The sequence below is a fragment of the Panulirus ornatus genome, chromosome 47 (assembly GCF_036320965.1).
Source record: "Panulirus ornatus isolate Po-2019 chromosome 47, ASM3632096v1, whole genome shotgun sequence".
Taxonomy (NCBI): Eukaryota; Metazoa; Arthropoda; class Malacostraca; order Decapoda; family Palinuridae; genus Panulirus; species Panulirus ornatus.
Genome location: NC_092270.1, coordinates 17,296,687 through 17,324,046, shown reverse-complemented (window position 1 = coordinate 17,324,046; position 27,360 = coordinate 17,296,687). Strand labels below are relative to the sequence as shown.

Below are 27,360 nucleotides of genomic sequence, written 5' to 3'. Positions count from 1 at the left end.
GTCTGTTTAGGTTCTCTTATAAGCTGATACAATCCTCCTTGCTTTTCACTTCTCTCATGACCTTTGTATCATTTGCAAACTTACCCAGGTAGGATTCCATACCTTTAGGCAAGTCATTAATATAGATTAAGATTAGTGGTCCCAGAACCAAACCCTAGGACACTGCTCCTCACCTCAAAACATCTGGAAAAGACTTCTCTAAAATGTGTCCTTTCTTTCCTCCCAATTAGATGATCTACTTTGCACTGAAGGAGTTTCTCCATTATTCCTGCCTTGTGATCCTCCTGTTTCTTAATCAGGCTGCCATGCAGTACAGTGACAAATGCTTCCTGACAGTCCAGGTTCATACAGTCCACCTAGTTTTCTCTCTTGTCCAGGACTGAGCTCACTCTCATAGAACTCTAAGAGGTTAGTTACAAATGAATTTCTTTCCCTAAAATCATACTGTCTTTCTCTTACGGAAATTTCTCCTCCAAAGAAAGTCATCCATTTCCTTTCTAACAATCTTTTTCAAAACCTTACACGCCACACTTGCTAGTATGACTGGTCTGTAGTTCAGTGTCTGTTTCCAGCCTCCTTTCTTATAAGTAGGTTTGACATAGCCCTCTTCCATTCCCTTGGCACTTTGCCTCTACCCAGTGACATCATGGAAAAATAATTCCAGCAGTTTATCTAGCATATCTGCACACACCTTTAGCTTACGTGGAGAATTTCATCAGGACTATGAGCCTTATATTGGTGTTCTTTTAGTATTCTGATGACATCTTATCTAATTATTTCATTGATTTCAAAGCTCCTTACCATTCCATTTTACTGGTGTTGTGCCTATAGCATCTTCCAAAGTGAAAACATTTTTGAACTTGTTAATGAGCTCCTCACATATCCCTATGCAATGCTCTGTAATTTTCCCCATGAATCCCTTGGCCTGATTAGCTGCACCTTAACTGTCAGCCGACTCCTGATGAATTTATGGAAAACTTTTGGATTTTATCTACTTTGTCCACAATATTCTTATCAAAGTTTCTTGATCCTTCTTGCTTATTCTGCTATACTCGTTCTGTGTTCTCCTGTCCCATGCAAATGCTGGCTAGCTAGAGTGCTGTCCATATCTTCACCACTGCACATCTAAAAGCTTCTTTCCTTTGTGATATCTTTTATCAAACCTTACCTTCCCTTTCTTACTGTTCCCTCTATATTTGCACTTTCATCATAAATTTCAAACATTCATCATTTAAATTCTCTCTTTTTTATGTTGAATACTGATTTGTACTGATAACATGCATATTTTCTTGGGATCACTTTCATACACTACTCACTTAAAAGGGGTCAATTCTAAGATTTCTTTCTCTTTTCTTTGCTCATACTTGAAAATAACACTCTTTGGGTTCTTTTCCATGTGTTGTATCATTCTATGGGCTATTTTTCTTTTGACTAATATCAATGCATTGATCTTTTTGGATTGATTCTAAAAAAAAAATTCTGTATTGTATTTGAAGACATCATTCCAGCTTGTACATGCAATCTGAATACTCTAATCACATTTCATTCTGTTTTTTCAAACTGGAAATTATTACTGGATCTACTTATATTTTCAATTACTGCCTCATGTTAATCTCACCATTTTTCAAGTTATGTGCTGAAGTCATTTCCATGATTTTATTATCAACAAGTTTGTTGTTTCAACTTCTAAGTCAGAGAACAGTGCCACATGATTTGAAAAGAGGTCTGCCATCTTGGTATGTTGTTTAAATTCCTTATGTTCCAGAATCATTATTCTGAGCCTCTTTCCTTCCATTTAACAATATAAATATTCACATTACCAGATATGTTTCAGGAAAGGAACCTGGATGTTTTGGCTCTGAGTAAAACAAAGCTCAAGGGTAAAGGGGAAGAGTGGTTTGGGAATGTTTTAAGAGTAAGTCAGGGGTTGGTGAGAGGCCAAGAGCAAGGGAAGGAGTAGCACTAGTGAAACAGGAGTGGTAGGAGTATGTGAGAGAGTGTAAGAAAGTAAACTCTAGATTGATATGGGTAAAACTGAAAGTGGATGAAGAGAGATGGGTGATTATTGGTGCCTATGCACCTGGGCATGAGAAGAAAGATCATGAGAAGCAAGTGTTTTGGGAGCAGCTGGGTGAGTGTGTCAGTGGTTTTGATGCACGAGACCGGGTTATAGTGATTTAAATGCAAAGGTGAGTAATGTGGCAGTTGAGGGAATAATTGGTGTACATGGGGTGTTCAGTGTTGTAAATGGAAATGGTGAGGAGCTTGTAGATTTGTGTGCTGAAAAAGGACTGGTGATTGGGAATACCTGGTTTAAAGAGAGATATAAATAAGTATATGTATGTAAGTAGGAGAGATGGCCAAAGAGTGTTATTTGATTACATGTTAATTAATAGGCATGTGAAAGAGAGACTTTTGGATGTTAATGTGCAGAGAGGTGCAACTGGAGGGATGTCTGATCATTATCTTGTGGAGGCAAAGGTGAAGATTTGCAGAGGTTTTCAGAAAAGAAGAATGTTGGGGTGAAGAGAGCGGTGAGAGTAAGTAAGCTTGGGAAGGAGACTCGTGTGAGGAAGTACCAGGATAGGCTGAGTGCAGAATGGAAAGAGTGAGAGGGTTAGGGAGGAGGATTTGGTAACAGAGAAGAGGTAGTAAAAGCTTTGCGGAAGATGACAGCCGGCAAGGGAGCAGGTTTGGATGGTATTGTAGTGGAATATATTAAAAAAGGGGGTGACTGTGTTGTTGACTGGTTGGTAAGGATATTAAATGCATGTACAACTCATGGTGAGGGGCCTGAAGATTGGCGGAATGCATGCATAATGCTATTCTACAAATGCAAAGAGGATAAATGTGAGTGCTTAAATTACAGAGGTATAAGTTTGTTGAGTATTACTGGGAAATTATATGGGAGGGTATTGATTGAGAGGGTGAAAGCATATACAGAGCATCAGATTGGGGAAGAACAGTGTGTTTCAAAAGTGGTAGAGGATGTGTGGATCAGGTGTTTGCTTTGAAGAATGTATGTGAGAAATTTGAGAGGATTTGCATGCATCATTTATGGATCTGGAGAAAGCATATGATAGAGTTGATAGAGATGCTCAGTGGAAGGTATTAAGAATATATGGTGCGGGAGGCAAGTTGCTAGAAGCAGTGAAAAGTTTTTATCGAGGATGTAAGGCTTGTGTACGTGTAGGAAGAGAGGAGAGTGATTGGTTCTCAGTGAATGTTGGTTTGTGGCAGGGGTATGTGATGTCTCCATGGTTGTTTAATTTGTTTATGGATGGGGTTGTTAGGGAGGTAAATGCAAGAGTTTTGGAAAGAGGGGCAAGTATGCAGTCTGTTTTGGATGAGACAGCTTGGGAAGGGAGTCAGTTGTTGTTCGCTGATGATACAGCAATGGTGGTTGATTCAGGTGAGAAACTGCAGAAGCTGGTGACTGAGTTTGGTAAAGTGTGTGAAAGAAGAAAGCTGAGAGTAAATGTGAATAAGAGCAAGGTTATTAGGTACAGTAGGGTTGAGGGACAAGTCAATTGGGAGGTAAGTTTGAATGGAGAAAAACTGGAGGAAGTGAGGTGTTTTAGATATCTGGGAGTGGATTTGGCAGCAGATGGAACCATGGAAGCAGAAGTGAGTCACAGGGTGAGGGAAGGGGTGAAAATGCTGGGAGTGTTGAAAAATGTGTGGAAGGCAAGAACATTATCTCGGAAAGCAAAAATGGGTATGTCTGAAGGAATAGAGGTTCCAACAATGTTGTATGGTTGCTAGGCGTGGGCTATGGATAGAGTTGTGTGGAGGAGAGTGGATGTGTTGGAAATGATATGTTTGAGGACAATATGTGGTGTGAGGTGGTTTGATCGAGTAAGTAATGTCAGGGTAAGAGAGATGTGTGGTATTAAAAAGAGTGTGGTTGAGAGAGTAGAAGAGGGTGTTTTGAAATGGTTTGGTCACATGGAGAGAAGGAGTAGGAAAGATTGACAAAGAGGATATATGTGTCAGAGGTGGAGGGAACGAGGAGAAGTGGGAAACCAAATTGGAGGTGGAAAGATGGAGTGAAAAAGATTTTGAGCGATCGGGGCCTGAACATGCAGGAGGGTGAAAGGTGTGCAAAGAATAGAGTGAATTGGAACAATGTGGTATACCGGGGTCAACGTGCTGTCAATGGATTGAACCAGGGCATGTTAAGCGTCTGGGGTAAACCATGGAAAGTTTTGTGTGGCCTGGATGTGGAAAGGGAGCTGTGGTTTCGGTGCATTATACATGACAGCTAGAGACTGAGTGTGAACGAATGTGTCCTTTTGTTGTCTTTTACCAGCACTACCTTGTGCTCATGCGGGGGAGAAGGGGTTGCCATTTCATGTGTGGCGGGGTGGTGACGGGAATGAATACAGGCAGCAAGTATGAATTGCGTACATATGTATATGTGTATATGTCTGTGTATGTATATGTATGTATAGGTTGAAATGTATAAGTATGTATATGAGCGTGTGTTTGAATGGAGAAAAACTGGAGGAAGTGAAGTGTTTTAGATATCTGGGAGTGGATCTGGCAGCGGATGGAACCATGGAAGCGGAAGTGGATCATAGGGTGGGGGAGGGGGCGAAAATTCTGGGGGCCTTGAAGAATGTGTGGAAGTCGAGAACATTATCTCGGAAAGCAAAAATGGGTATGTTTGAAGGAATAGTGGTTCCAACAATGTTGTATGGTTGCGAGGCGTGGGCTATGGATAGAGTTGTGCGCAGGAGGATGGATGTGCTGGAAATGAGATGTTTGAGGACAATGTGTGGTGTGAGGTGGTTTGATCGAGTGAGTAACGTAAGGGTAAGAGAGATGTGTGGAAATAAAAAGAGCGTGGTTGAGAGAGCAGAAGAGGGTGTTTTGAAGTGGTTTGGGCACATGGAGAGGATGAGTGAGGAAAGATTGACCAAGAGGATATATGTGTCGGAGGTGGAGGGAACAAGGAGAAGAGGGAGACCAAATTGGAGGTGGAAAGATGGAGTGAAAAAGATTTTGTGTGATCGGGGCCTGAACATGCAGGAGGGTGAAAGGAGGGCAAGGAATAGAGTGAATTGGAGCGATGTGGTATACCGGGGTTGACGTGCTGTCAGTGGATTGAATCAAGGCATGTGAAGCGTCTGGGGTAAGCTATGGAAAGCTGTGTAGGTATGTATATTTGCGTGTGTGGACGTATGTATATACATGTGTATGGGGGGGGTTGGGCCATTTCTTTCGTCTGTTTCCTTGCGCTACCTCGCAAACGCGGGAGACAGCGACAAAGTATAATAATAATAATAATATGAGCGTGTGTGGACATGTATGTATATACATTTGTATGTGGGTGGGTTAGGCCATTCTTTTGTCTGTTTCCTTGTGCTACTCTGCTAACGTGGAAGACAGTGACAAAGTATAATAAATACATAAATAAATCACCAGATAATACAACAATCACTTCAGGGTTATCTCAGCCATTCAGTGTCTCTTCGACTATTAATATTTCATTAAATCATTTTAGTTTTTGCTTTGAAGAATGTATGTGAGATACACTTAGAAAAGCGAATGGATTTGTACGTAGCATTTATGGATCTGGAGAAGGCATATGATAGAGTTGATAGAGATGCTCTGTGGAAGGTATTAAGAATATATGGTGTAGGAGGCAAGTTGTTAGAAGCAGTGAAAAGTTTTTATCGAGGATGTAAGGCATATGTACGTGTAGGAAAAGAGGAAAGTGATTGGTTCTCAGTGAATGTAGGTTTGCGGCAGGGGTGTGTGATGTCTCCATGGTTGTTTAATTTGTTTATGGATGGGGTTGTTAGGGAGGTGAATGCAAGAGTTTTGGAAAGAGGGGCAAGTATGCAGTCTGTTGTGGATGAGAGAGCTTGGGAAGTGAGTCAGTTGTTGTTCGCTGATGATACAGCGCTGGTGGCTGATTCATGTGAGAAACTGCAGAAGCTGGTGACTGAGTTTGGTAAAGTGTGTGAAAGAAGAAAGTTAAGAGTAAATGTGAATAAGAGCAAGGTTATTAGGTACAGTAGGGTTGAGGGTCAAATCATTTGGGAGGTAAGTTTGATTGGAGAAAAACTGGAGGAAGTAAAGTGTTTTAGATATCTGGGAGTGGATTTGGCAGCGGATGGAACCATGAAAGCGGAAGTGAATCATAGGGTGGGGGAGGGAGCGAAAATTCTGGGAGCCTTGAAGAATGTTTGGAAGTCGAGAACATTATCTCGGAAAGCAAAAATGGGTATGTTTGAAGGAATAGTGGTTCCAACAATGATGTATGGCTGCGAGGTGTGGGCTATGGATAGAGTTGTGCACAGGAGGGTGGATGTGCTGGAAATGAGATGTTTGAGGACAATGTGTGGTGTGAGGTAGTTTGATCGAGTAAGTAATGTCAGGGTAAGAGAGATGCGTGGAAACAAAAAGAGTGTGGTTGAGAGAGCAGATGAGGGTGTTTTGAAATGGTTTGGTCACATGGAGAGAATGAGTGAGGAAAGATTGACCAAGAGGATATATGTGTCAGAGGTGGAGGGAACGAGGAGAAGTGGGAGACCAAATTGGAGGTAGAAAGATGGAGTGAAAAAGACTTTGAGTGATCAGGGCCTGAACAAGCAGGAGGGTGAAAGGCATGCAAGGAATAGAGTGAATTGGAACGATGTGGTATACCGGGGTCGACGTGCTGTCAATGGATTGAACCAGGGCATGTGAAGCGTCTTGGGTAAACCATGGAAAGTTCTGTGGGGCCTGGATGTGGAAAGGGAGCTGTGGTTTCGGTGCATTATTACATGACAGCTAGAGACTGAGTGTGAACGAATGTGGCCTTTGTTGTCTTTTCCTAGCGCTACCTCGCACACATGAGGGGGGGAGGGGGTTGTTATTCCATATGTTGCAAGGTGGCGATGGGAATAAATAAAGGCAGATTGTATGAATTATGTACACGTGTATATATGTATATGTCTGTGTGTGTATATATACGTGTACATTGAGATGTATACGTATGTATATTTGCGCGTGTGGACGTGTATGTATATACATGTGTATGTGGGTGGGTTGGGCCATTCTTTCGTCTGTTTTCTTGCGCTACCTCGCTAACGCGGGAGACAGCGACAAAGCAAAATAAATAAATAATAAAACTTTTAGTTTCATTTTTCATGATCTATATGAATCGATGTTTACTGTGTTCATGACTGGGCTATTCACTGTAATATGCTAACAGTCAATGCGACAACTTCATCATCTGTTTTCCTTCATTTTTATGATGCATGTATGTATTTTACTACACTTCTACAACTTAATTGATTTTAACTCTATTCACTTAGAATGTTTAACATTGTTCCCAGTCTGATCTTTTCTCACTTTTTCTTTTCACCAACTTTCTGTCATATTACTAGTAAATTTACCAAGTGACTTTACTTTTAGTCCAGAATACTTTGCTATAAAGTTTTGTAAATTCTTAGATGAGATCTCCATGAGTTTTTGTAGATTTTTGCTGATTTGCCTTTGTATATTTATGCACAGTATCTTCCCTGGATTTCTGTAGTATTTACCTCATCTCCCACTGACTTTTGTAATTTTGTTCCTTAGTCATTTCTTTCAATTTCTTGTTTAGTTCCCACTTGAGTATTTTTCTTGTTTCGTTCTCACTTGGGAATATTTCTTTCTTTTGCTAGATAAATTTTTGTTATCACATGTGTTGCTTATTCTCACAAATGCTCTACCCTGAGTCTCCCTGCAATTTTCTTAATGGTTTTTTGGCTAAGAGGTTCCAACTGTTTGATGAGTTAGTGAAGGTAGTATAGCTCTGGTCGTTATATTACTGTGGTTTCTTGTTTTGTTCCAGAATAAGTTTCAAATACTTGCTTATATTGGTTTATGCCATCATCTCATCTTGATCTGTTTGGTGCTGGTAAAGGCACATCACTGAATTTCCAGAAACTGATGGTTCAGCACCTCCTTTAGTCCAGACAAGATTATGTGAGAGAACTTGAAATTACCACAGCCACCAGACTAATTAACGGGTCAGCCACTTGTGGCACTGTGTGTAGGGCGCACTTATTTACATTCTTTACACTGCACTTACTGGTGGTGATACCACAAATCTGTGAGATTCTTAGCTTATTTTGCTTAAATTCAAACCTAGCTATGGCTTCTAAGACATATGAGAGTGTCCGTCATGGTGTCAAACGTAAACATCAGTCCATATCGATCCAAAATAAATTAAAAGTTGAAAAAATGGACTGTGGTGTTTCGTTGCATAAGCTGTGTGACATCTACAGTATTGGTTCATCAACCGTTTATGATATAAAGAAGCAAAAGAAGAAAATATTGAAATTCTATGCAGACAGCGATTCCAAGAAGCAAATGACCATTAGAAAAACTATGAAAGATGGTAAGAGTACGGGGCACGATTGAGTGATGATGGAAGGGTTTCGACAGCATCAAAGTGATGGTTTGGACTTGTAAAGTAGCACGATAATGGACCAGGCTAAGTTGTTCCATAACACACTTAAATTACAACATGAGTGTGACTATAATGAAGGATGGCTTCAAAGATTCAAGCAGCATCATGGAATTTCCATGAACAAAATGTAAGGAGAAAAGCAGTCTGCAAACCATGAAGGAGCTGTTGAGTATGTGGACGAATTTGCACAACTTGTAGCTGATGAGCAACTCAGTCCTGAGCAGGCGTATAATGCAGATGAATACTTCAGACACATGGTATACTTTAGACACAAGGGAGATGTATAATTAGTGGGTTAGAGGTGTGTTGATGAATTATTATTAAGTGACCACGGTTTGTCCGGCAAAATGGTTAATCCAGCAAGGCTTTGGAACCAACAGTGCCAGAAAATCGGTGGTGTACCTGTACTGTGTATAGTTTTCTTATTCATGTTTTGAACACTTATAGTTATGTAAGAACATGGTATTTGTTTTATTGTTTTTCATTGATTTTTGGGGATGGAATCCATGTGGAGGGGAGGGGTGAATGTAAGAATTCTTTTATAAAATACATAGCTTTGTGAAGGAAAACATTCTGATAATCTTCATACATTTTGTCAGCTAGAAATGAAGTCTTTAATAATCCACACAACCCTATGTTTCAAGAGGCTGGAATAAAAACTGTCATGTAACGTGGAGTAGAAGCAATAACACACCTAAATGGTGGCTTTCTGTCTTCTGGGGAATATTGGTGAACTTTAGTTACCCACAGGAAACACTGAGAATGAGGAAACAGGATTGAAAAGTCCTTATTCTAGGCCACACTACAAAAGAGCTTGCCACTGTTGTTGTTGTCCCAACTTTGCATGTTTACCAAGCTGATGAACCTTAGGTATCAGTCAACCTGTACCACTTGCAACTGGAGATCTGCACAAGAGATTTGAAGATCTATCAGTGCTGGGTAAAGGAAGGGCAAGCACCAGCAATGATACCATGTGTTTGTTGGCATGGGAGTGTGGGCAGTGGGTTTATGAGATGGCTGAGCTTGTGCTGATATTTGGTAGAGGAGTGGATGGTGGCCAGAGTGGAATCTAGCTTAGTAAACTAATTTCACATGAAAGTGTTGCAAGGGTTGCAACGTGTTTGTGTATGTATGTACATGGTTGTATTGTATGTGAGTTGCTTTGTGGTCCAATTTTTGTTTAACTCTGTAGGAGTGAGGTTAAGCAAGAAGCGGGAGGGGTGTAAGGAATGTTGTTGGGCTGGAGCTATAAACTCAGTACCCTTCAGAGAAGAATTTCTGTTTTGGCTTTCATGAAGTTGATGGATTTGCTCCAGTATATTACTATCTGGAGTGCTTTGCTATGCCTTTTCTAAGGTTCACAAAAGTTCTTTGACGAGTAGTGGGAGCCCATATAATTTCCACAGTATACTACGGTATAGATTAACTGTTTATGTGTTATGCTGTAATCTTATTGTCAATGTAACTTACATGTTACGTGAATGATGTGTGTATCAAATGCATTGCCGAAATGGCTGGGCATGTACTGAGCAGTAATGGTCATCTGAATGGTGTGATGCTTGGAGTTCTGGATGCAGTCATATTTTCTTGAAGAAGACAGTTTTTTGATTCAGTTGTACTATTGAAGTGAGTTTGACTCTGTGATTTCAGGGTGTTTATAGGATGTCTGTTTAAAACAAAAGAATAAAGATTTAAGTGTTCAGAGGCCTCTTGGGTTTTAAGATGGAATAATGATAGAGGGGTATTTTACTGTGTGGAGTGTTTTAGATACCTTCTGGTGAACATGGAAATGGAAACAAAAGCGAATCTTTGGTGAGTGATGTATGAAGGTTCTGGAAGCACTGGGGAATGTGTGGGAATAGAGGTCATTATCTGGGAGGGCAAAAATGGGTGTGTTTGAAGGTATAGTAGTTCTAACTATGTTCTATGGATGAGAGGCATGGGCTACAGATGGGAATGGCTGGAGGGGGTTGAACCATAAGAAATAGAATATTCAAGGACAATATGTGTGTGAGGTGCTTTTTGTTAAGTAGGTAATAAAAGGGTACGAGAGAGGTATGGTAATATGAAAAGTAGAGTTGAGACAGCTGAAGAGAGTGCATGGATGTGGTTTGGATATATGAAGAGTATGAGTAATGAGGGGCTGACTAATCTGTTATATGTAAGAAGAGGAGGGAACAAGGAGAAAAGGGAAAGGCCATATTGGAGGTGGAAAGATGGAGTGAAAAAGATTTTCAGTGCCCCAGGCCTAAGCATACAGGTAAGTAAAACCCATGCATGGGATTGAGTGAACTGGAGTGATTTGGTATATAGGGGCCAACATTCTGTCAATGGACTGAACCAGTGCATATAAAGCAGCCAGGGAAAACCATACAAAGGTCTGAAGGGAGCAGTTTTGGTGCATTACACATGACAGCTAAAGAATGGACATGAATGAATGAGGTCTTTCTTTGTCTGTTCCTGGCACTAACATGCTAACATGGGAAACAGCGAAGTATGAAAAAATTTTTCAGCATATTATGCAGTGTGCACTAAATAACTGAATGGGTGTTCAGTGTTTAATAGTTAGCAAAATATCCACTAAAGTGAGAGAAACCTTTACTTTACTTTTTTTGTTCATGTAAAGGTAACATTTAATATGTAGCAGACTTAGAAAAAAAAAAAATTCATGAGTGACTGAAGGCAATGAAAAAACGTCATCAGCCACACTATTTGTGTGTTACAGGAATAGAGTTTTACACTAGTGATGACCTGTCTCTTACTCTTGTACATATGTATGGTGTGTGTGTGAACACACACACACACACACACCATAGCATGCGTCAGGTACCTATTTTATCAACCAGTCCTAAGGGAGGACAAGTAGATGGGTGGACTAAGGACTGGCTGTCAAAATTGGGGTTTGAACCTATGCAGGTATGATCCCAGGTGGCCTATGCATGTGTGATGATCAAAATGGCCACTCCAACATGCAGGTCTGTCATGTGCCACTGACGGCAGTGAGATGTGCTCATATTGAAATGTTATTTGTTGCAACAGCTATCCTGCTATGTACTGAATATGAAATTTTCCATTGAAAGAAACATAGGTCTACAAGTAACATGACATTCTGGTAAGGAAGACATATACTACCTGTGCATCTAAGAAACTTTTCTATTTTCATGGTGAAATAAAGAACAGTTACAAAAATAGTTTCAACTACAGATATAAAACTTCTAACTTTGACTAAAACTAATCATAAACTTGTTGAAAATACTGTCATGTTCTTAAGAATTTTCATCCTACTACATCTAATATTCATAGTTCTTTCCCTTTTATGTGGGCTAGTTTAGGTAAACATCTTGTAAAACATTTACATGTGTCTACAACATAATTACAGCAAGAATATAGGACAAAGCACACAGGTGACTACACTAACTACAGAACTTTCCATGCATTAATTTTGCACCATGATATATGTGCAAAATAAATTAATATGAAGTCCTCCAGTTGGTGTTAAAAAGTATTCAATGTCACCATTAAACATAATGCTCTTTATGCTCCATAAAAATATCTATGATAGGGAAGTACATATAAAGAGATTAATCTAGATTGTGCCCTTTTATGAAAATGCAATAGTGAATTCAATATTCTCTATATTGATATCTGACTCACAAGACTAAATAAATGTCAAATCCTGTAATCTGTGATATATTTCAGTTAAATGATAACTATTACTTTGCATGTAACTCTTCTGACCCAGGTAGTTATCTTTTCTTTCTGCCTCAACCTCACATGGACTGTTAGCATTCTGTCCAAGAACATACAATCTTTCCTTGTCACATAACACTTGACAACACTTAATTATCACTACTCATTCTCTGTAAATAGATTCTCCTGCAGTGAATCCTGTGGGATGGCCCTGCCTTTTGGCAAAATGACAGGAGCAATAGACAGAAGCAGGAATTAGGAACATTAAACAGGAGCATTAGACAGAAACATTGGGTAGGAGTAGCAGACAGGAACATTAGGCAGACAAAATACATAAAAGTAGTCAGGAGGAACATTAGGTAGGAGACTCTAAAAGCACTATCCTAGAGTTACCCTCTGCCAGTGGCCAGTTAAGGGTGAAGCACTAAAGGCTAAGAAGTGGCACAGGACTTTACCAGTTATGGAGACTATTTTGCTGTGATTAACCCTTTCAGGTAGGAAATGGGCATCAGAGATATAGATGGATAGATAGATAATATCAATGATAATAATGCCGTCAGTCTTATGAAAACACGGTAATTACATAATAATAGTCTAAATAAAATCAAGCTTGCCTTAGTATACAGTCATGAAAATTGTAATATGAATAAAGGAAAACATAGAGAAATCAAAAGGCGTTTCAACTGTTCTGTGCATTATTCTACTCATCATCTGATCCTTACAGATAACTCCTCTACGAGTCCACTATAACAGGAGAGGGAAAATCCTTCCAATTTGTCCAAGCGTAGCCCCAGTATTTTGGATTGGCAGTGGGATCCCAGGGTTTGTTACGTGGTGGAACAGCAGTTGCATTGTACCGCCTAAGTTTGATCTTCATTAAAGCTAAAACATCTGGGTAAGTTGCAGCTACATCTTTGTATTCACAAGGGTCAGTAGGAATGTGGAACAAGCAAGGTGATTCCTCAGAATCACAAGATGCTGTAGCATTTTCTGGAATCAAACCACAACTTACCTGCAAACAATCAGATTTCAAACAAATTACTATTTCCATGTCAAAATATTACAAATGAAGAAATCTATTTATACTTTACATGATAAAGAGAGGTATTATTATATGTAAGCAATCTAAGCACTTTCAAATATTCTCAGCCACTCCTTCCTGTACAACAAAATCCCTAACATATGGAAATTTGCCCAACTAATACCAATCCTAAAACCCCTTAAACCACCTAAATACCCTTCCTCCTACCACCTTTTGTCTCAGGTATTAAAACTCTGATAAATTGATCCACAACTGAATTAAGCACATATCCAACTCGTACATGCACAACTTGGCCTTAGAACCAACCATTCCACCATCACAGACCTCATAAAACACATCCTAGATGGCTTCAGTCAACCATAACTCCTGTCTCAAACAATGCATATGACAAAAAATATCAACAAAGCACTTGACATTATCTCCTGACATATCTTCACACTAAATATACTTGACACCACCCTCCACAAAGATGAAAAAAGTGGTTGGCTGACACTGTAGCCAGCTGCCATATAAGAGTCACTCACAAAAGTTTATCTCTAAAATCCTTTGGCTCTATAATGGAGGTCCCAAAGAAGCTCTTTCTTGAAGAGGGTCCTCAGTCTCTTCCTACATGATCTCCCATTTTCTCCAGCAAACCCAAATATGAAGGTCCTCCCATATTCCCATATCCAAACCTTTCAATCTCATCACAGCACCTTGACACCACGGTAGCAACAACAACCATCCAGCAGTCAATCACACAACTGGAACAATGGTTTGCCCATAAGACATTGTCTGCATCTTCACAGAAATCATCAATTACCTTTTTAACCCCAGAGAGATATGAATCCAACCTACTCCCTCCAGTTTCCTTGAATGGACCATAACTCCCTTTAAATGAAACATGATACTCATTTCCCAGAGGAAAACAACAAAAAAGCAGCATATAATTTCAGTGCCATCAGAACACTAATTGGTACCAGATTTGAACAAGAAAAAGAACTCAATATCTTTCACAAATAATTCATGTTTCACCCTAAAAGTAACTGCCTATTCATCCATCCTCTCAAAAGCAAATATAACAAAACCGCAAAGTATGAAAACAGTGCACCTAGAAAAATCACTAAGAGCCTAGCCACCACAAATGTATACACAATGAAATAAAGATCCTCTCTAGATACAATCCCACTTCAACATGCTTGGCACTCATTTTCCAACAACAGCACTAAAGACCTCATTTAAACCACTCTATACATAATCTTCAACCCCAAACAGAAATAAAAAGCTTACCCTTACCTGACAATTCAGCAACCTAGACTCACAGATCCTCCCCAACACCCCCAAAAAAAACAATGAAAAAACATATACATAGAGAAAGGACCCAGCAGGCACTAAACATTATTCTCCCAACTCAGTCTGAAGTGTCACTTTTACAGATATACACTCATCTAAAACCATGCTCCCCATACATACATCAGCTACACTTACCTATCTATGCTCTAGACATCATTTATCCCAATGACAAAGCAAGCAACAATTCAACATACTTTTAAAACCCCTCAGCCCCATGATGCATCTACCACAGTTAAGACACCAAACACTTACTGCTTATCTACCCTTATCTCTCTCTATACATTCACATCTCAACACTTTATAACCTGCTAAGGGAATCTTTCAGTGTAACAGTCTTCATTACTTTACATTTATGTGGATTGAGCTTCATCAAACATCAACCATGAAGTTTGTATATATCCCCTTGTACATTGATGTGCGTTTGTGAGAGTGTGTAATTACCTATTTTTACTGTCCAGGTAGGGAGTTTTTAAACCCATGGGGCCCCATCTTTTAAACATTCTCAGCTATCATACATCTTGAATTTATGTATGCTATCTGCATTAACCATATCCCCAGCCATATTATTCCATTTATCTACCACTCTCATACCATAAGAGTACTTCTTTCCAAGTTCCTTGTTTAATCTCATGTTGTGTCCTCTGCTTGCTTTATCCCTACATCACTTGAAAGACTGTTCACTGTCTGTATCGTCCTTCTGTTTTATAAACTTCAGGGTTGTTATCGAGTCTCCCCTCACTCCTCTCTCTTCTAAGGTGGGAATGTTAAAGTCTCTGACCTTTCCCTATAACTCAGCTCTTAAAATTCTCTGAATCTTCTCTATCAGATCATCCCCTCACACCTCTCTCTTCTAAGGTGGGAATGTTAAAGTCTCTGACCTTTCCCCATAACTCAGCTCTTAAAATTCTCTGAATCTTCTCTATCAGATCATGTGCTCCTTTAGGTGCAGTGACCAAACATAGAAGCATATTGTAGTGCTGGCCTGATGCTGGATAAGGAAAACTTGCTGAGTATTTCCTTATCCATATACATATTTGAATGCAATGCTAATATTTACTAGCAGACAATTGTCTCCTTTACTATTTCCTAAGGTAGAACTCTTGTAACAGTTGAGGAATGATGTCAACTACTGTTCCTTTCACACAGATTCCTGGTAGATAACATTCACTCTGAAGCCTTATTTCATTATGTCCCATCCTCATTACTTTAAATATTTCATGTCAAATTTCAACAGCCATATATCAAACAAACTGGTGTTTACCTAGATCCCCTTGTAGGCTGAACTAAAGCAATCCTCCTCACTTTATCCCTCCCTTATTACCCTGGAATCATTTGCAAACATATTTAGGCAGAAGGCTAATCCTTTTGGCAAGTCCTTCACATAGATCAAAGACAGCAATGGTCGCAAAAGAGTACCCTCCATCCAATATGAGAAGGCTCCACTGATATTCATCTCCTTTTCCTTCCAATGAGATAATTTTCTGTCCATCAGAGTAGTCTCCCACTTCCTGCCTGAAGACCTAACGCTTAACCAACCTCCCATGTGGCAAAGTGTCAAATATTTTCTGGCAGTCCAGATACAGACAATCCACCCAGCCTTCTCTATAATCTCAAGAGGAGCTCACTCTCTCATAGATATCTAAAAGGTTTATTACACGTGATCTTTTGCTGATGCTATATTATTGATCACATAAGTAGTTTTCCTTTGCAAGTAGTTATTCATTTGCTCTCTTATTACCTTTCTCAGTACTTTACAGACCATGCTCATTGGAGATACTGGTATGAAGTTCTGAACATCCTCTTAGTCTTCTCAAACATAAATATGAAGTTTGCTCTTTGTCATTCCCCTTGGCACTTTACCTTTCTCCTGTGACATCTTGAACAGGATTTCACAGGTTTGTCAAATGCATCAGCATACATATTCAGTGCATTTAGAGAAATTTAATCTTATATGGGTGAAAATCCTTTTGTATTCTATCCAGATTTTTCTAGTTATTTCAATGAGTTCTAAGATCTCCCCATTCCACCTCACTGGTGTTGTGGCTACTGAATTTTTCACAGTGAAAACACTTTTGAACTCGTCCTTCAGTTACTCAAATATCTCTACATCATCTTCTGCAACTCTTACCCCTTAATCACTTAGCCTGTGCATGTGTAAGCAGACTTCACCAGCAGGTGATAACACCAACAGCAAAAAGGCACCTTCAATGATGCTGAATCACTGTCAGCAAGTGGAAAAAAGTATACCAATGTAAAGAAGCTTCTTGCCCCAAACAAAGCTACTGTACCCTGCTCTCATATGAAGCACAGCCTAAGAACTGCTGAAGCTCCAAAAAAGGGGTACTAGGGTTACATAATAATATTAACGTGTTAATGCGTTAATCATGTCAAATGAAATCTAAAATTTCTTTTTGCATTTATAGGATATTCCCTAGTACAGAATCATATTTACAAGCTAATCTCAGTACAGATTTTTGGTATAATTAAGAAATTTATCTTTAAAATATAATGAAATAAATTTTTTTCTACACTAACCTCTGCTTTCTTTCTGAGAGATGTCATGTTTTCATAAACCTTGGGGTTCAGAGCTGTAACAGACTTGGCAACTCTAGAATTGAGGACTTGCTTCAGTATTACATCCAAGTCAGTTTCTGGCGCTGTCTCATTACGGCCAGATGGCCCAAACCAACCGTCCCAATGGTGGCCAAAGGATTGAGGATCTGCAAAAGACATGAAACTGATACTGCTGCTTCATTAAGTTGGCTTCCTCAAGTGATGAGATTTTCTGAACCTCTCTCTGAGCATTATGCATGTAACTATTTACAGTAAAACCATCAAAAAATATGTAAAAGGGAAAACATATAATTTTTACAATGTAGCAAAAGTACATCCAATATAGTTCCATCTCAATATCTAAGGAAGGTATAGCACTACTCCTGAAGCAGGAGTTGTGGGAGTATGAAATAGAGTGCAAGAAAGTAAATGCTAGATTGATGTGGGTAAAACTGAAAGTAGATGGGGAGAGATGTGTGGTTAATGGTGCCTATGCACCTTGTCATGAGAAGAAAGATCATGAGAGGCAAGTGTTTTGGGAGCAGCTGAGTGAGTGTGTTAGCAGCTTTGATGCACGAGACTGGGTTATAGTAATGGGTGATTTAAACATGAAGGTGAGTAATGTGGCAGTTGAGGGTATAATTGGTGTACATGGGGCATTCAGTGTTGGAAATGGTGGAGAACTTGTGGATTTGTGTGTTGGAAAAAGACTGGTGATTAGGAACACCTGGTTTAAAAAGAGAGATATAAGTATAGGAATGTGAGTAGGAGAGATGGTCAAAGGGCATTACTGGATTACATGTTTAGTTATAGGTGTGTAAAAGAGAGACTTTTGGATGTTAATGTGCTGAGAGGGGCAGCTGGATGGATGTCTGATCACTATTTTGTGGAGGCGAAGATGAAGATTTGTAGAGGTTTTCAAAAAAAGAAGAATGTTGGGGAGAAGAAAGTGGTGTGTAAATGAGCTTGGAAAGGAGACTTGTGTGAGGAAGTACCAGGAGAGATTGAGTGTAGAAAGGCAAAAGGAGAGATCAAATGACATGAGTGGAGTGGGTGAGGAATGGGATGTATTTAGGGAAGCAGTGTTGGCTTGTGCAAAAGATGCATGTGGCATGAGGAAAGTAGGAGGTGGTCAGATTAGAAAGGGTAGTGAATGGTAGGATGAAGAGGTAAGGCTGTTAGTGACAGAGAAAAGAGAGGCATTTGGATGATACTTGCAGGGAAGTAGAGCAAATGACTGGGAGATATATAAAAGAAAGCAGTAGCAGGTCAAGTGAAAGGTGCAAGGGTTAAAAAAGAGGGCATATGAGAGCTGGGTTGAAAGAGCATAATTAAACTTTAGAGAGAATAAAATGATGTTTTGGAAGGAGGTATATAAAGTGCATAAGACAAGAGAACAAATGAGAACATCGGTGAAGGGAGCAAATGGGGAGATAATAACAGGTATTGATGAAGTGAGGAGATGGAGTGAGAATTTTGAAGGTCTGTTAAGTGTGTTTGATGATAGAGTGGTAGATATGGTGTGTTTTGGTTGGGGTGGTGTGCGGAGTGAAAGGGTCATGGAGAATGGTTTGGTTAAGAGAGAAGAGGTAGTGAAAGCTTTTCGGGTTTGGATGGTATTGAAATGGAATTTATCAAAAAAGTGGGAGGCTCTGTTGTTGATTGGTTGGTAAGGATGTTCAATGGTTGCATGGACCATGGTGAAGTGCTTGAGGATTGGCAGAATGCATGCATAGTGCCATTCTACTAAGGCAAAGGGGGTGAAGGTGAGTTTTCAAACTACAGATGCATAGGTTTGTTGAGTATTCCTAAGAAATTATATGGGAGGGCATTGATTGAGAGGGTGAAAGCATGTATAGAGCAGTGTGGCTTCAGAAGTGGTAGAAGATGTGTGGATCAGGTGTTTGCTTTGAAGAATGTATTTGAGAAATACTTAGACAAACAGATGGATTTGTATGTAGCATTTATGGATCTGGAGAAGGCATATGATAGGGATGATACAGATGCTTTGTGGAAGGTTTTAAGAGCATATGGTGTGGAAGGTAAGTTGGTATAAGCAGTGAAAAGGTTTTACCAAGGATGTAAGGCAGAGAGGATGTTGGTGAATGTTTGTTTGCAGCAGGGGTGCGTGATGTCACCATGGTTCTTTAACCTGTATGCAGTCTATTGGGGATGAGAGGGCCAGGGAAGTGAGTCAGTTGTTGTTTGCCAATGATACAGCTCTAGTGGCTGATTTGTGTGAGAAACTGCGTAAGTTGGTGACTGAGTTTGAAAAAGTGTGTGGAGGAGAAAGTTGAGAGAAAATGTGAGTAAGAGCAAGGTTAGTAAGTTCAGTAGGATTGAGGGACAAGTAAATTGCAATGAAAGTTTGTATGGAGAAAAATCGGAGGAAGTGAAGTGTTTTAGATATCTGGGAGTGGACTTAGCAGCAGAAGGAACCATGGAAGCGAAAGTGAGTCACAGCATGGAGGAGGGTGTGAAGGTTCTGGGAGCGATGAAGAACGTGTGAAAGGAGAGCATGTTATCTGGGAGAGCAAAAATGGGTATGTCTGAAGGAATAGCAGTTCCAAAAATGTTATGTAGTTGTGAGGCATGGGCTTTAGGTAGGTGTGAGGAGGAAGGTGGATGTGTTAAAAACGAAATGTTTGAGGACAATATGTGGTGTGAGGTGGTTTGATTGAGTAAGTAATGAAAGGGTAAGAGAGATGTGTGGAAATAAAAAGAGTGTGGTTGAAAGAGCAGAAGACGGTGTGCTGTAATGATATGGACATATGGAGAGAATGAGTGAGGAAAAATTGCCAAAGAGGATACATGTGTCAGAGGTGGAGGGAACAAAGAGAGACAGGACATCAAATTGGAGGTGGAAGGATGGAGTTAAAAAGATTTTAAGTGATTGCCTGAACAAACAGGTGGGTGAGAGGCAGTCAAGGAATAGAGTAAATTGGAATGATGTGCCGTCAATGGATTGAACTAGGGCATGTGAAGCGTTTGGGGTAAACCATGGAAAGGTTTATGGGACCTGTGGATAGGGAGCTGTGGTTTTGTTGCATTACATATGACAGCTAGAGACTGAGCGTGAACGAATGTGGCCTTTTTTTGTATGTTTTCTTGGCTACCTCGCTGAAGCAGGGGGCAGTGATGCTGTTTCCTGTGGGGCAGGGTGATGAAGGAAAGTATGTATGCATATGCTTTGCAACAATACAATACTGTTGGAACTACTATTCCTTCAAACATACCAATTTTTGCTCTCCGAGATAATGTTCTCTCGTTCACACATTCTTCATTGCTCCCAGAACCTTTTCTCCCTCCCCCACCCTGTGACTCGCTGCTAAGTCCACTCCCACATATCTAAAACACTTCACTTCCTCAGATATTTCAAAAGTTTATTTATAAATGCATAAATTTTTGTTCATTAAATTTGAAATATCAATTTTTGTTGATTAAATATGAACCAAAAGAAAACTAAGATACCATATTTCTAAATATTTTCACTAAAATCCATCAAAATAATTTTCTTTGTCATCATCTTCAGCACCAAACAGCTCCTCCCAGTCCTCTCCTTGAACAGCATCGTCATATGGATCAACACCATCATCAGCCATAGGATCATCAATATCTTCATCCTCTATCATGATGTTATTAACCTCATAATCCCACAAGTCATCTTTTGTTCCATCAAGAACATTTGAAATCCCACATTCCTTAAAAGATTTCACCACAAGTTTTGGTCTGATTGTATCCGAGGCCTCTACAATTCATTCACATAATGTTACCAATGATGGAGCTTGGATGTTGCCTCCCATTGTGTATATCTTATCTCCTTCCGTCATCCAGTTGTTCCACTCTCATTGCATCTTTGAATGGTTTGCTTATGGGAACATCCAGTGGTTGGACAAGACATATATCCACCAGGAATCCCAGGTATATCTTTGTTTTCCTTCCTAATCCCAGCAGTAACACTGTAAAGAAGAAGTTATTGAAACGTATACTTTATTCACTGTTTGACTAATTAACATATAATTCATGAGCATTTTGTCCATGTTTCCATTACATGAGTCTCTATGCATTCATATTCCTGTGTTTGATTATGAACCTATGAAATCCAATTATATTGTCATCAAGTTCTTGTGGAAGACGTGATATTTTTTTCTCCTCAGTACAAAATAATTTCTTTGTGTAAATCTTGTGCACCAACCATGGCTAAGTTTAAAATCTGTGATGCTTAATTTCTTTCCTAGTTTCAAGGCAAAGATTTGAATTGATCCTCAGAAAACACCATATCCATTCTGTTGGTTTCCAATGACATACTTTGCCACTGTAACTTCCAACTGTGGCCACGTGTTACACTTTCCTCTGTCAGCACATTTGTTTTTTGGCATAGGCTGAAACTGTGCACCTGTCCCTAAAAATTCTTTTGGATGCCATAAATTACTTTGATGCTGCACAGTTGTTTGTCTGTTCAGCATATTCAATCATTTGGAGCTTGAACTATGCTGCGAACTTGTTTCTTCTTGAATCCAAGCTGAAGATGAGTCGAGCATGTTTGGTGTTTTCTGGCTGGAGAGTTACACAAATACCCGTATTGGTATTTGTTTGATGTCTGATATATGTATTTTCAAAAAAAAAAAATACTTGTAAATTAAAAGCACCGTAACACTTCTTTTCAGAAAAGAAGAGTGAATGTTGGGGTGAAGAGGGTGGTGAGAGTAAGTGAGCTTGAGAAGGAGACCTGTGTGAGGAAGTACCAGGAGAGACTGAGTACAGAATGGAAAAAGGTGAGAACAATGGAAGCAAGGGGAGTGGGGGAGGAATGGGATGTATTTAGGGAATCAGTGATGGATTGCGCAAAAGATGCTTGTGGCATGAGAAGAGTGGGAGGTGGGTTGATTAGAAAGGGTAGTGAGTGGTGGGATGAAGAAGTAAGAGTATTAGTGAAAGAGAAGAGAGAGGCATTTGGACGATTTTTGCAGGGAAAAAATGCAATTGAGTGGGAGATGTATAAAAGAAAGAGACAGGAGGTCAAGAGAAAGGTGCAAGAGGTAAAAAAAAAGGGCAAATGAGAGTTGGGGTGAGAGAGTATCATTAAATTTTAGGGAGAATAAAAAGATGTTCTGGAAGGAGGTAAATAAAGTGCGTAAGACAAGGGAGCAAATGGGAACTTCAGTGAAGGGCGCAAATGGGGAGGTGATAACAAGTAGTGGTGATGTGAGAAGGAGATGGAGTGAGTATTTTGAAGTTTTGTTGAATGTGTTTGATGATAGAGTGGCAGATATAGGGTGTTTTGGTCGAGGTGGTGTGCAGAGTGAGAGGGTTAGGGAAAATGATTTGGTACACAGAGAAGAGGTAGTGAAAGCTTTGCGGAAGATGAAAGCCGGCAAGGCAGCAGGTTTGGATGGTATTGCAGTGGAATTTATTAAAAAAGGGGGTGACTGTATTGTTGACTGGTTGGTAAGGTTATTTAATGTATGTATGACTCATGGTGAGGTGCCTGAGGATTGGCGGAATGCGTGCATAGTGCCATTGTACAAAGGCAAAGGGGATATGAGTGAGTGCTCAAATTACAGAGGTATAAGTTTGTTGAGTATTCCTGGTAAATTATATGGGAGGGTATTGATTGAGAGGGTGAAGGCATGTACAGAGCATCAGATTGGGGAAGAGCAGTGTGGTTTCAGAAGTGGTAGAGGATGTGTGGATCAGGTGTTTGCTTTGAAGAATGTATGTGAGAAATACTTAGAAAAGCAAATGGATTTGTATGTAGCATTTATGGATCTGGAGAAGGCATATGATAGAGTTGATAGAGATGCTCTGTGGAAGGTATTAAGAATATATGGTGTGGGAGGAAAGTTGTTAGAAGCAGTGAAAAGTTTTTATCGAGGATGTAAGGCATGTGTACGTGTGGGAAGAGAGGAAAATGATTGGTTCTCAGTGAATGTAGGTTTGCGGCAGGGTGTGTGATGTCTCCATGGTTGTTTAATTTGTTTATGGATGGGGTTGTTAGGGAGGTAAATGCAAGAGTTTTGGAAAGAGGGGCAAGTATGAAGTCTGTTGGGGATGAGAGAGCTTGAGAAGTGAGTCAGTTGTTGTTCGCTGATGATACAGCGCTGGTGGCTGATTCATGTGAGAAACTGCAGAAGCTGGTGACTGAGTTTGGTAAAGTGTGTGGAAGAAGAAAGTTAAGAGTAAATGTAAATAAGAGCAAGGTTATTAGGTACAGTAGGGTTGAGGATCAAGTCAATTGGGAGGTGAGTTTGAATGGAGGAAAACTGGAGGAAGTGAAATGTTTTAGATATCTGGGAGTGGATCTGGCAGCGGATGGAACCATGGAAGCAGAAGCGGATCATAGGGTGGGGGAGGGGGCGAAAATTCTGGGGGCCTTGAAGAATGTGTGGAAGTCGAGAACATTATCTCGGAAAGCAAAAATGGGTATGTTTGAAGGAATAGTGGTTCCAACAATGTTGTATGGTTGCGAGGCGTGGGCTATGGATAGAGTTGTGCGCGGGAGGATGGATGTGCTGGAAATGAGATGTTTGAGGACAATGTGTGGTGTTAGGTGGTTTGATCGAGTGAGTAACGTAAGGGTAAGAGAGATGTGTGGAAATAAAAAGAGCGTGGTTGAGAGAGCAGAAGAGGGTGTTTTGAAGTGGTTTGGGCACATGGAGAGGATGAGTGAGGAAAGATTGACCAAGAGGATATATGTGTCGGAGGTGGAGGGAGCAAGGAGAAGAGGGAGACCAAATTGGAGGTGGAAAGATGGAGTGAAAAAGATTTTGTGTGATCGGGGCCTGAACATGCAGGAGGGTGAAAGGAGGGCAAGGAATAGAGTGAATTGGAGCGATGTGGTATACCGGGGTTGACGTGCTGTCAATGGATTGAATCAAGGCATGTGAAGCGTCTGGGGTAAACCATGGAAAGCTGTGTAGGTATGTATATTTGCGTGTGTGAACGTATGTATATACATGTGTATGGGGGGGGGTTGGGCCATTTCTTTCGTCTGTCCTCGCAAACGCGGGAGACAGCGACAAAGTATAAAAAAAAAAAAAACACTGTATTATATACAAACTAGTCATATTTCTGGAAAATAAGACGCAAAACAATAAGAGGATAAACACAATTTCAATGTGCGGTAATATCAAAGGCTGCTTAGACAGGACAAATGCAAAGGCAAAGCCTTCGTGATCAGGGCCCTGCTGTATGAGCGAGATGGTATATTTTCTTAATTGTTTTCAGTTAAAAACTGTTATATCACAAGTATATTTTACCTTAACTGTACCTTAATGAATCTATTCTCAAAAATATATAGTAGTTTTGCTGAAAAGTGATGTATTTCAAAGTGAAATAGGATAAAATACATGACAAAAACAAAAGACCTTACCCAACTTTCTGATGTTCAAGAAATGTTACTCATTTTTCTAATATTTTTCAGTTATAATACTGTTATATTACAATGATATTCAATACATACTGTACTTGATATAATACATTCATTAAAATGTAATATTTGTGCTAAAATTATATACATTTTATGGTGGAAAAAGGGATAAAATCATGACGAAAGCAATTGACTTTCGCTCTCTTTCGTTGCTCAAAAATCTTTTACCATAATTGCTTTTCTAATTATTTTCCGTTAAAAAGCCTGTTGTATTACAGGTACATCACCAAATTTCTAGCAACTGATGGTTTGGCACCTCCTTTAGTCCAGACAAAATTACGAGAGGGCATTTGAAATCACCACGGCCCTCAGACTAGTTTACTAGGAGGCAACAGATGGCACTGTGTGTAGGGCACACTTATTTACATTCTTTACACTGCACTTGTTAGTGGTGATACTGCAGTTCTGTGAGATTCTTAGCTTATTTTTCTTATATTTAACCCTAGTTACGGCTTCTAAGACATATGAGAGTCTCAGCCGTGACGTCAAACGTAAACACCAGTCCATATCGATCCAAGATAAAGTAGAACTGTTGAAAAAATGGACCGTGTTGTTTTGGTGCATAAGCTGTGCAACATCTACAGTATTGGTTCATCGACTGTTTATGATATAAAGAAGCAAAAGGAGAAAGTATTGAAAGTCTATGCAGACAGAGATTCTAAGAAGCATGAAGGCTAGAAAAACTATGAAAGATGGTAAGAGTACTGGAATGGTTTCGACAGTGTCAGAGTGATGGAGTGGATTTGTCAGGTAGCATGATAATGGACCAGGCTAAGTTGTTCCATAAAGAATTTAAATTACAACAAGAGCGTGACTATATTGAAGGATGTCTTCAAAGATTCACGAAGCATCACGGAATTTCCATGAATAAAGTGTGCAGAGAAAAGTGGTCTCCACACCACAATGGAGCTGCCAAGAATGTGGAAGAATCTGCAAAACTCGTAGCTGATGAGCACCTCAGTCCTGAACAGATGTATGATGCAGATGAAACTGCATTATTCTGGCAATGCACACCTAGGAAAACATGAAAAACAGAAGATGAAAAAGACCCCACATGATTCAAACAATCTATGGACAGACTTACCATCTTAGGATGCTCAAACATTTAATATTTGTTTAATTCAAATTTCTAGCAGTGCATGGTATACTTTAGACACATGGAAGATGTATAATTAGTGGGTTAGAGGTGTGTTGATGAATTATCATTATGTGACCACGGTTGGTCTAGCAAAATGGTTAATCTGGCAAGGCTTTGGAACCCAGAGTGCCAGAAAATCGGAGGTGTACCTGTACCATGATGTTCCATCCTAAGTGACTTGAAAATATTTGAATGGAAATATGCAATATTTTTGCAAAAATTGCCCATGTTTCAGAGCAAAGTGCCAAAACAATAAATGGTAAACAATTTGCCTTTGGCACTTGGTGTTTCAGATTCAGTGACGCTCAGTATATAGGATGTAGAGTGTTTTTTAGTCAGGATTTTCTGAGATGAGTTTTATATGCCATAAAATATGGTGATTTATTACCCTAATTAGTTATTCCACTACCCTAAAAAATTTGGGTTGACCTATACACGAGGAATGTCACAAATTACTGATTTCTTGGCCAAAAATCAAGGGTCGGCCAATACACGAAGTAGACTTATAAACGAGTGCATACAGTATATATATTAATCATATATAAAACAAAGGTAATCCATCAACTGAAATACAAAAGGAACTAGCAAATGTATCCACCACCATCTTTGTTTACATTCTCTAAGCCAGTTGTGTACAGCCTGCCATAATTTGTGTCATTTCAGTTTCAGTCACTCTTGTTGTGTAATCTTCTACATGTAATTGGAGAACATTTCAAACCCATCACACCTGGAAAATGGCCCGCAAAATGTGAGTATAGGTATAGCACCTGATGTGCCCAGAAAAGTGATTAATACAGACTTAGAGAAGTGAAATGCATGGCTGTGGTAGGAAGGCATCAGACATATGTGGGTCATTCTCTCATGTCTGAGACACGAACCCATCATCATTCTCTCATGTCTAAGACTTGTACCCATTATCATTAGCTTCCTCTACCATTAAGAGAATATCTGATAACAGTAAGTGGAAAAAAAGATCCAGCCAGTCCACCACATTCTAAGTTGCAAAAATTTTTTCTCATGGAATAAATCACCGAAGATGTTGAAGACCAGGTCAGAAAGGTGTGGGTATGCTGCTGGAGCATTGAGCAGTGATCAAAAACACTGCAGGCCCCAACAAATTTGTGAATGTTGATTGAATTTAGTTTCAAGTGGTATTTCTATCAACAATGTCTTCATTCTATCTATAAAACTACAAAACAACATCTGCAGAGCCAGCAATGTTACTACAGGACACTATTCTATAGATACTACTAGTGTAAGAAGTGACAGTCAGGAATGCATCTCCACAGACACCATGTTGTAATGACCCCTATTATCAGATTTTTCACTTTGTGTACACTTCTCAAGAATGCGTCCCATCTGTTAAAAGAGGTCTCTGTGTATAAGAATGATAGATGGATGGAATAGAATGACTGAGGACATAATAAATGCAAACAGCATACTGTATGATAGAGAATGTTCAAGAGATAGGTCCCCACTCCCTCCCTGTATAATACAAATATGTAATTACACCTCTCTCTTACTACATAATATCTTATTTGATTAACCCTTCTCATATCACACTGTACTCAAGCATGTCACTTCCAACACACCCATTCTCTTCTGTACCTAGGGTCCAAACAAACAAACCAAACAAAACTGATAGGACCTCTGTATCATCAAACATATCTATCTTTGCCCGCTCAGGTGCTGACCTCTCTTCCTATACATATCTTAACATGCCT

General features: G+C 39.6%; 1 protein-coding gene across 8 annotated transcripts in view; it reads right to left on the bottom strand.

Moving 5' to 3' along the window:
- Nucleotides 1–11,587: 11,587 nt before the first annotated feature.
- The window catches only part of LOC139763619 (arylsulfatase B), a 196,253-nt gene continuing 180,480 nt past the window's right edge, over nt 11,588–27,360 (bottom strand). For all 8 annotated transcript variants that reach the window (XM_071689845.1, XM_071689849.1, XM_071689847.1 and 5 more), the window contains 2 exons: nt 17,052–17,236; nt 11,588–13,154 (listed from right to left, as the gene is read on the bottom strand). In XM_071689845.1, coding sequence (XP_071545946.1) covers nt 12,876–13,154; nt 17,052–17,236 — 464 coding nt within the window. In that variant the 3' untranslated portion in view covers nt 11,588–12,875. The remainder of the gene's footprint in view (nt 13,155–17,051; nt 17,237–27,360) is intronic.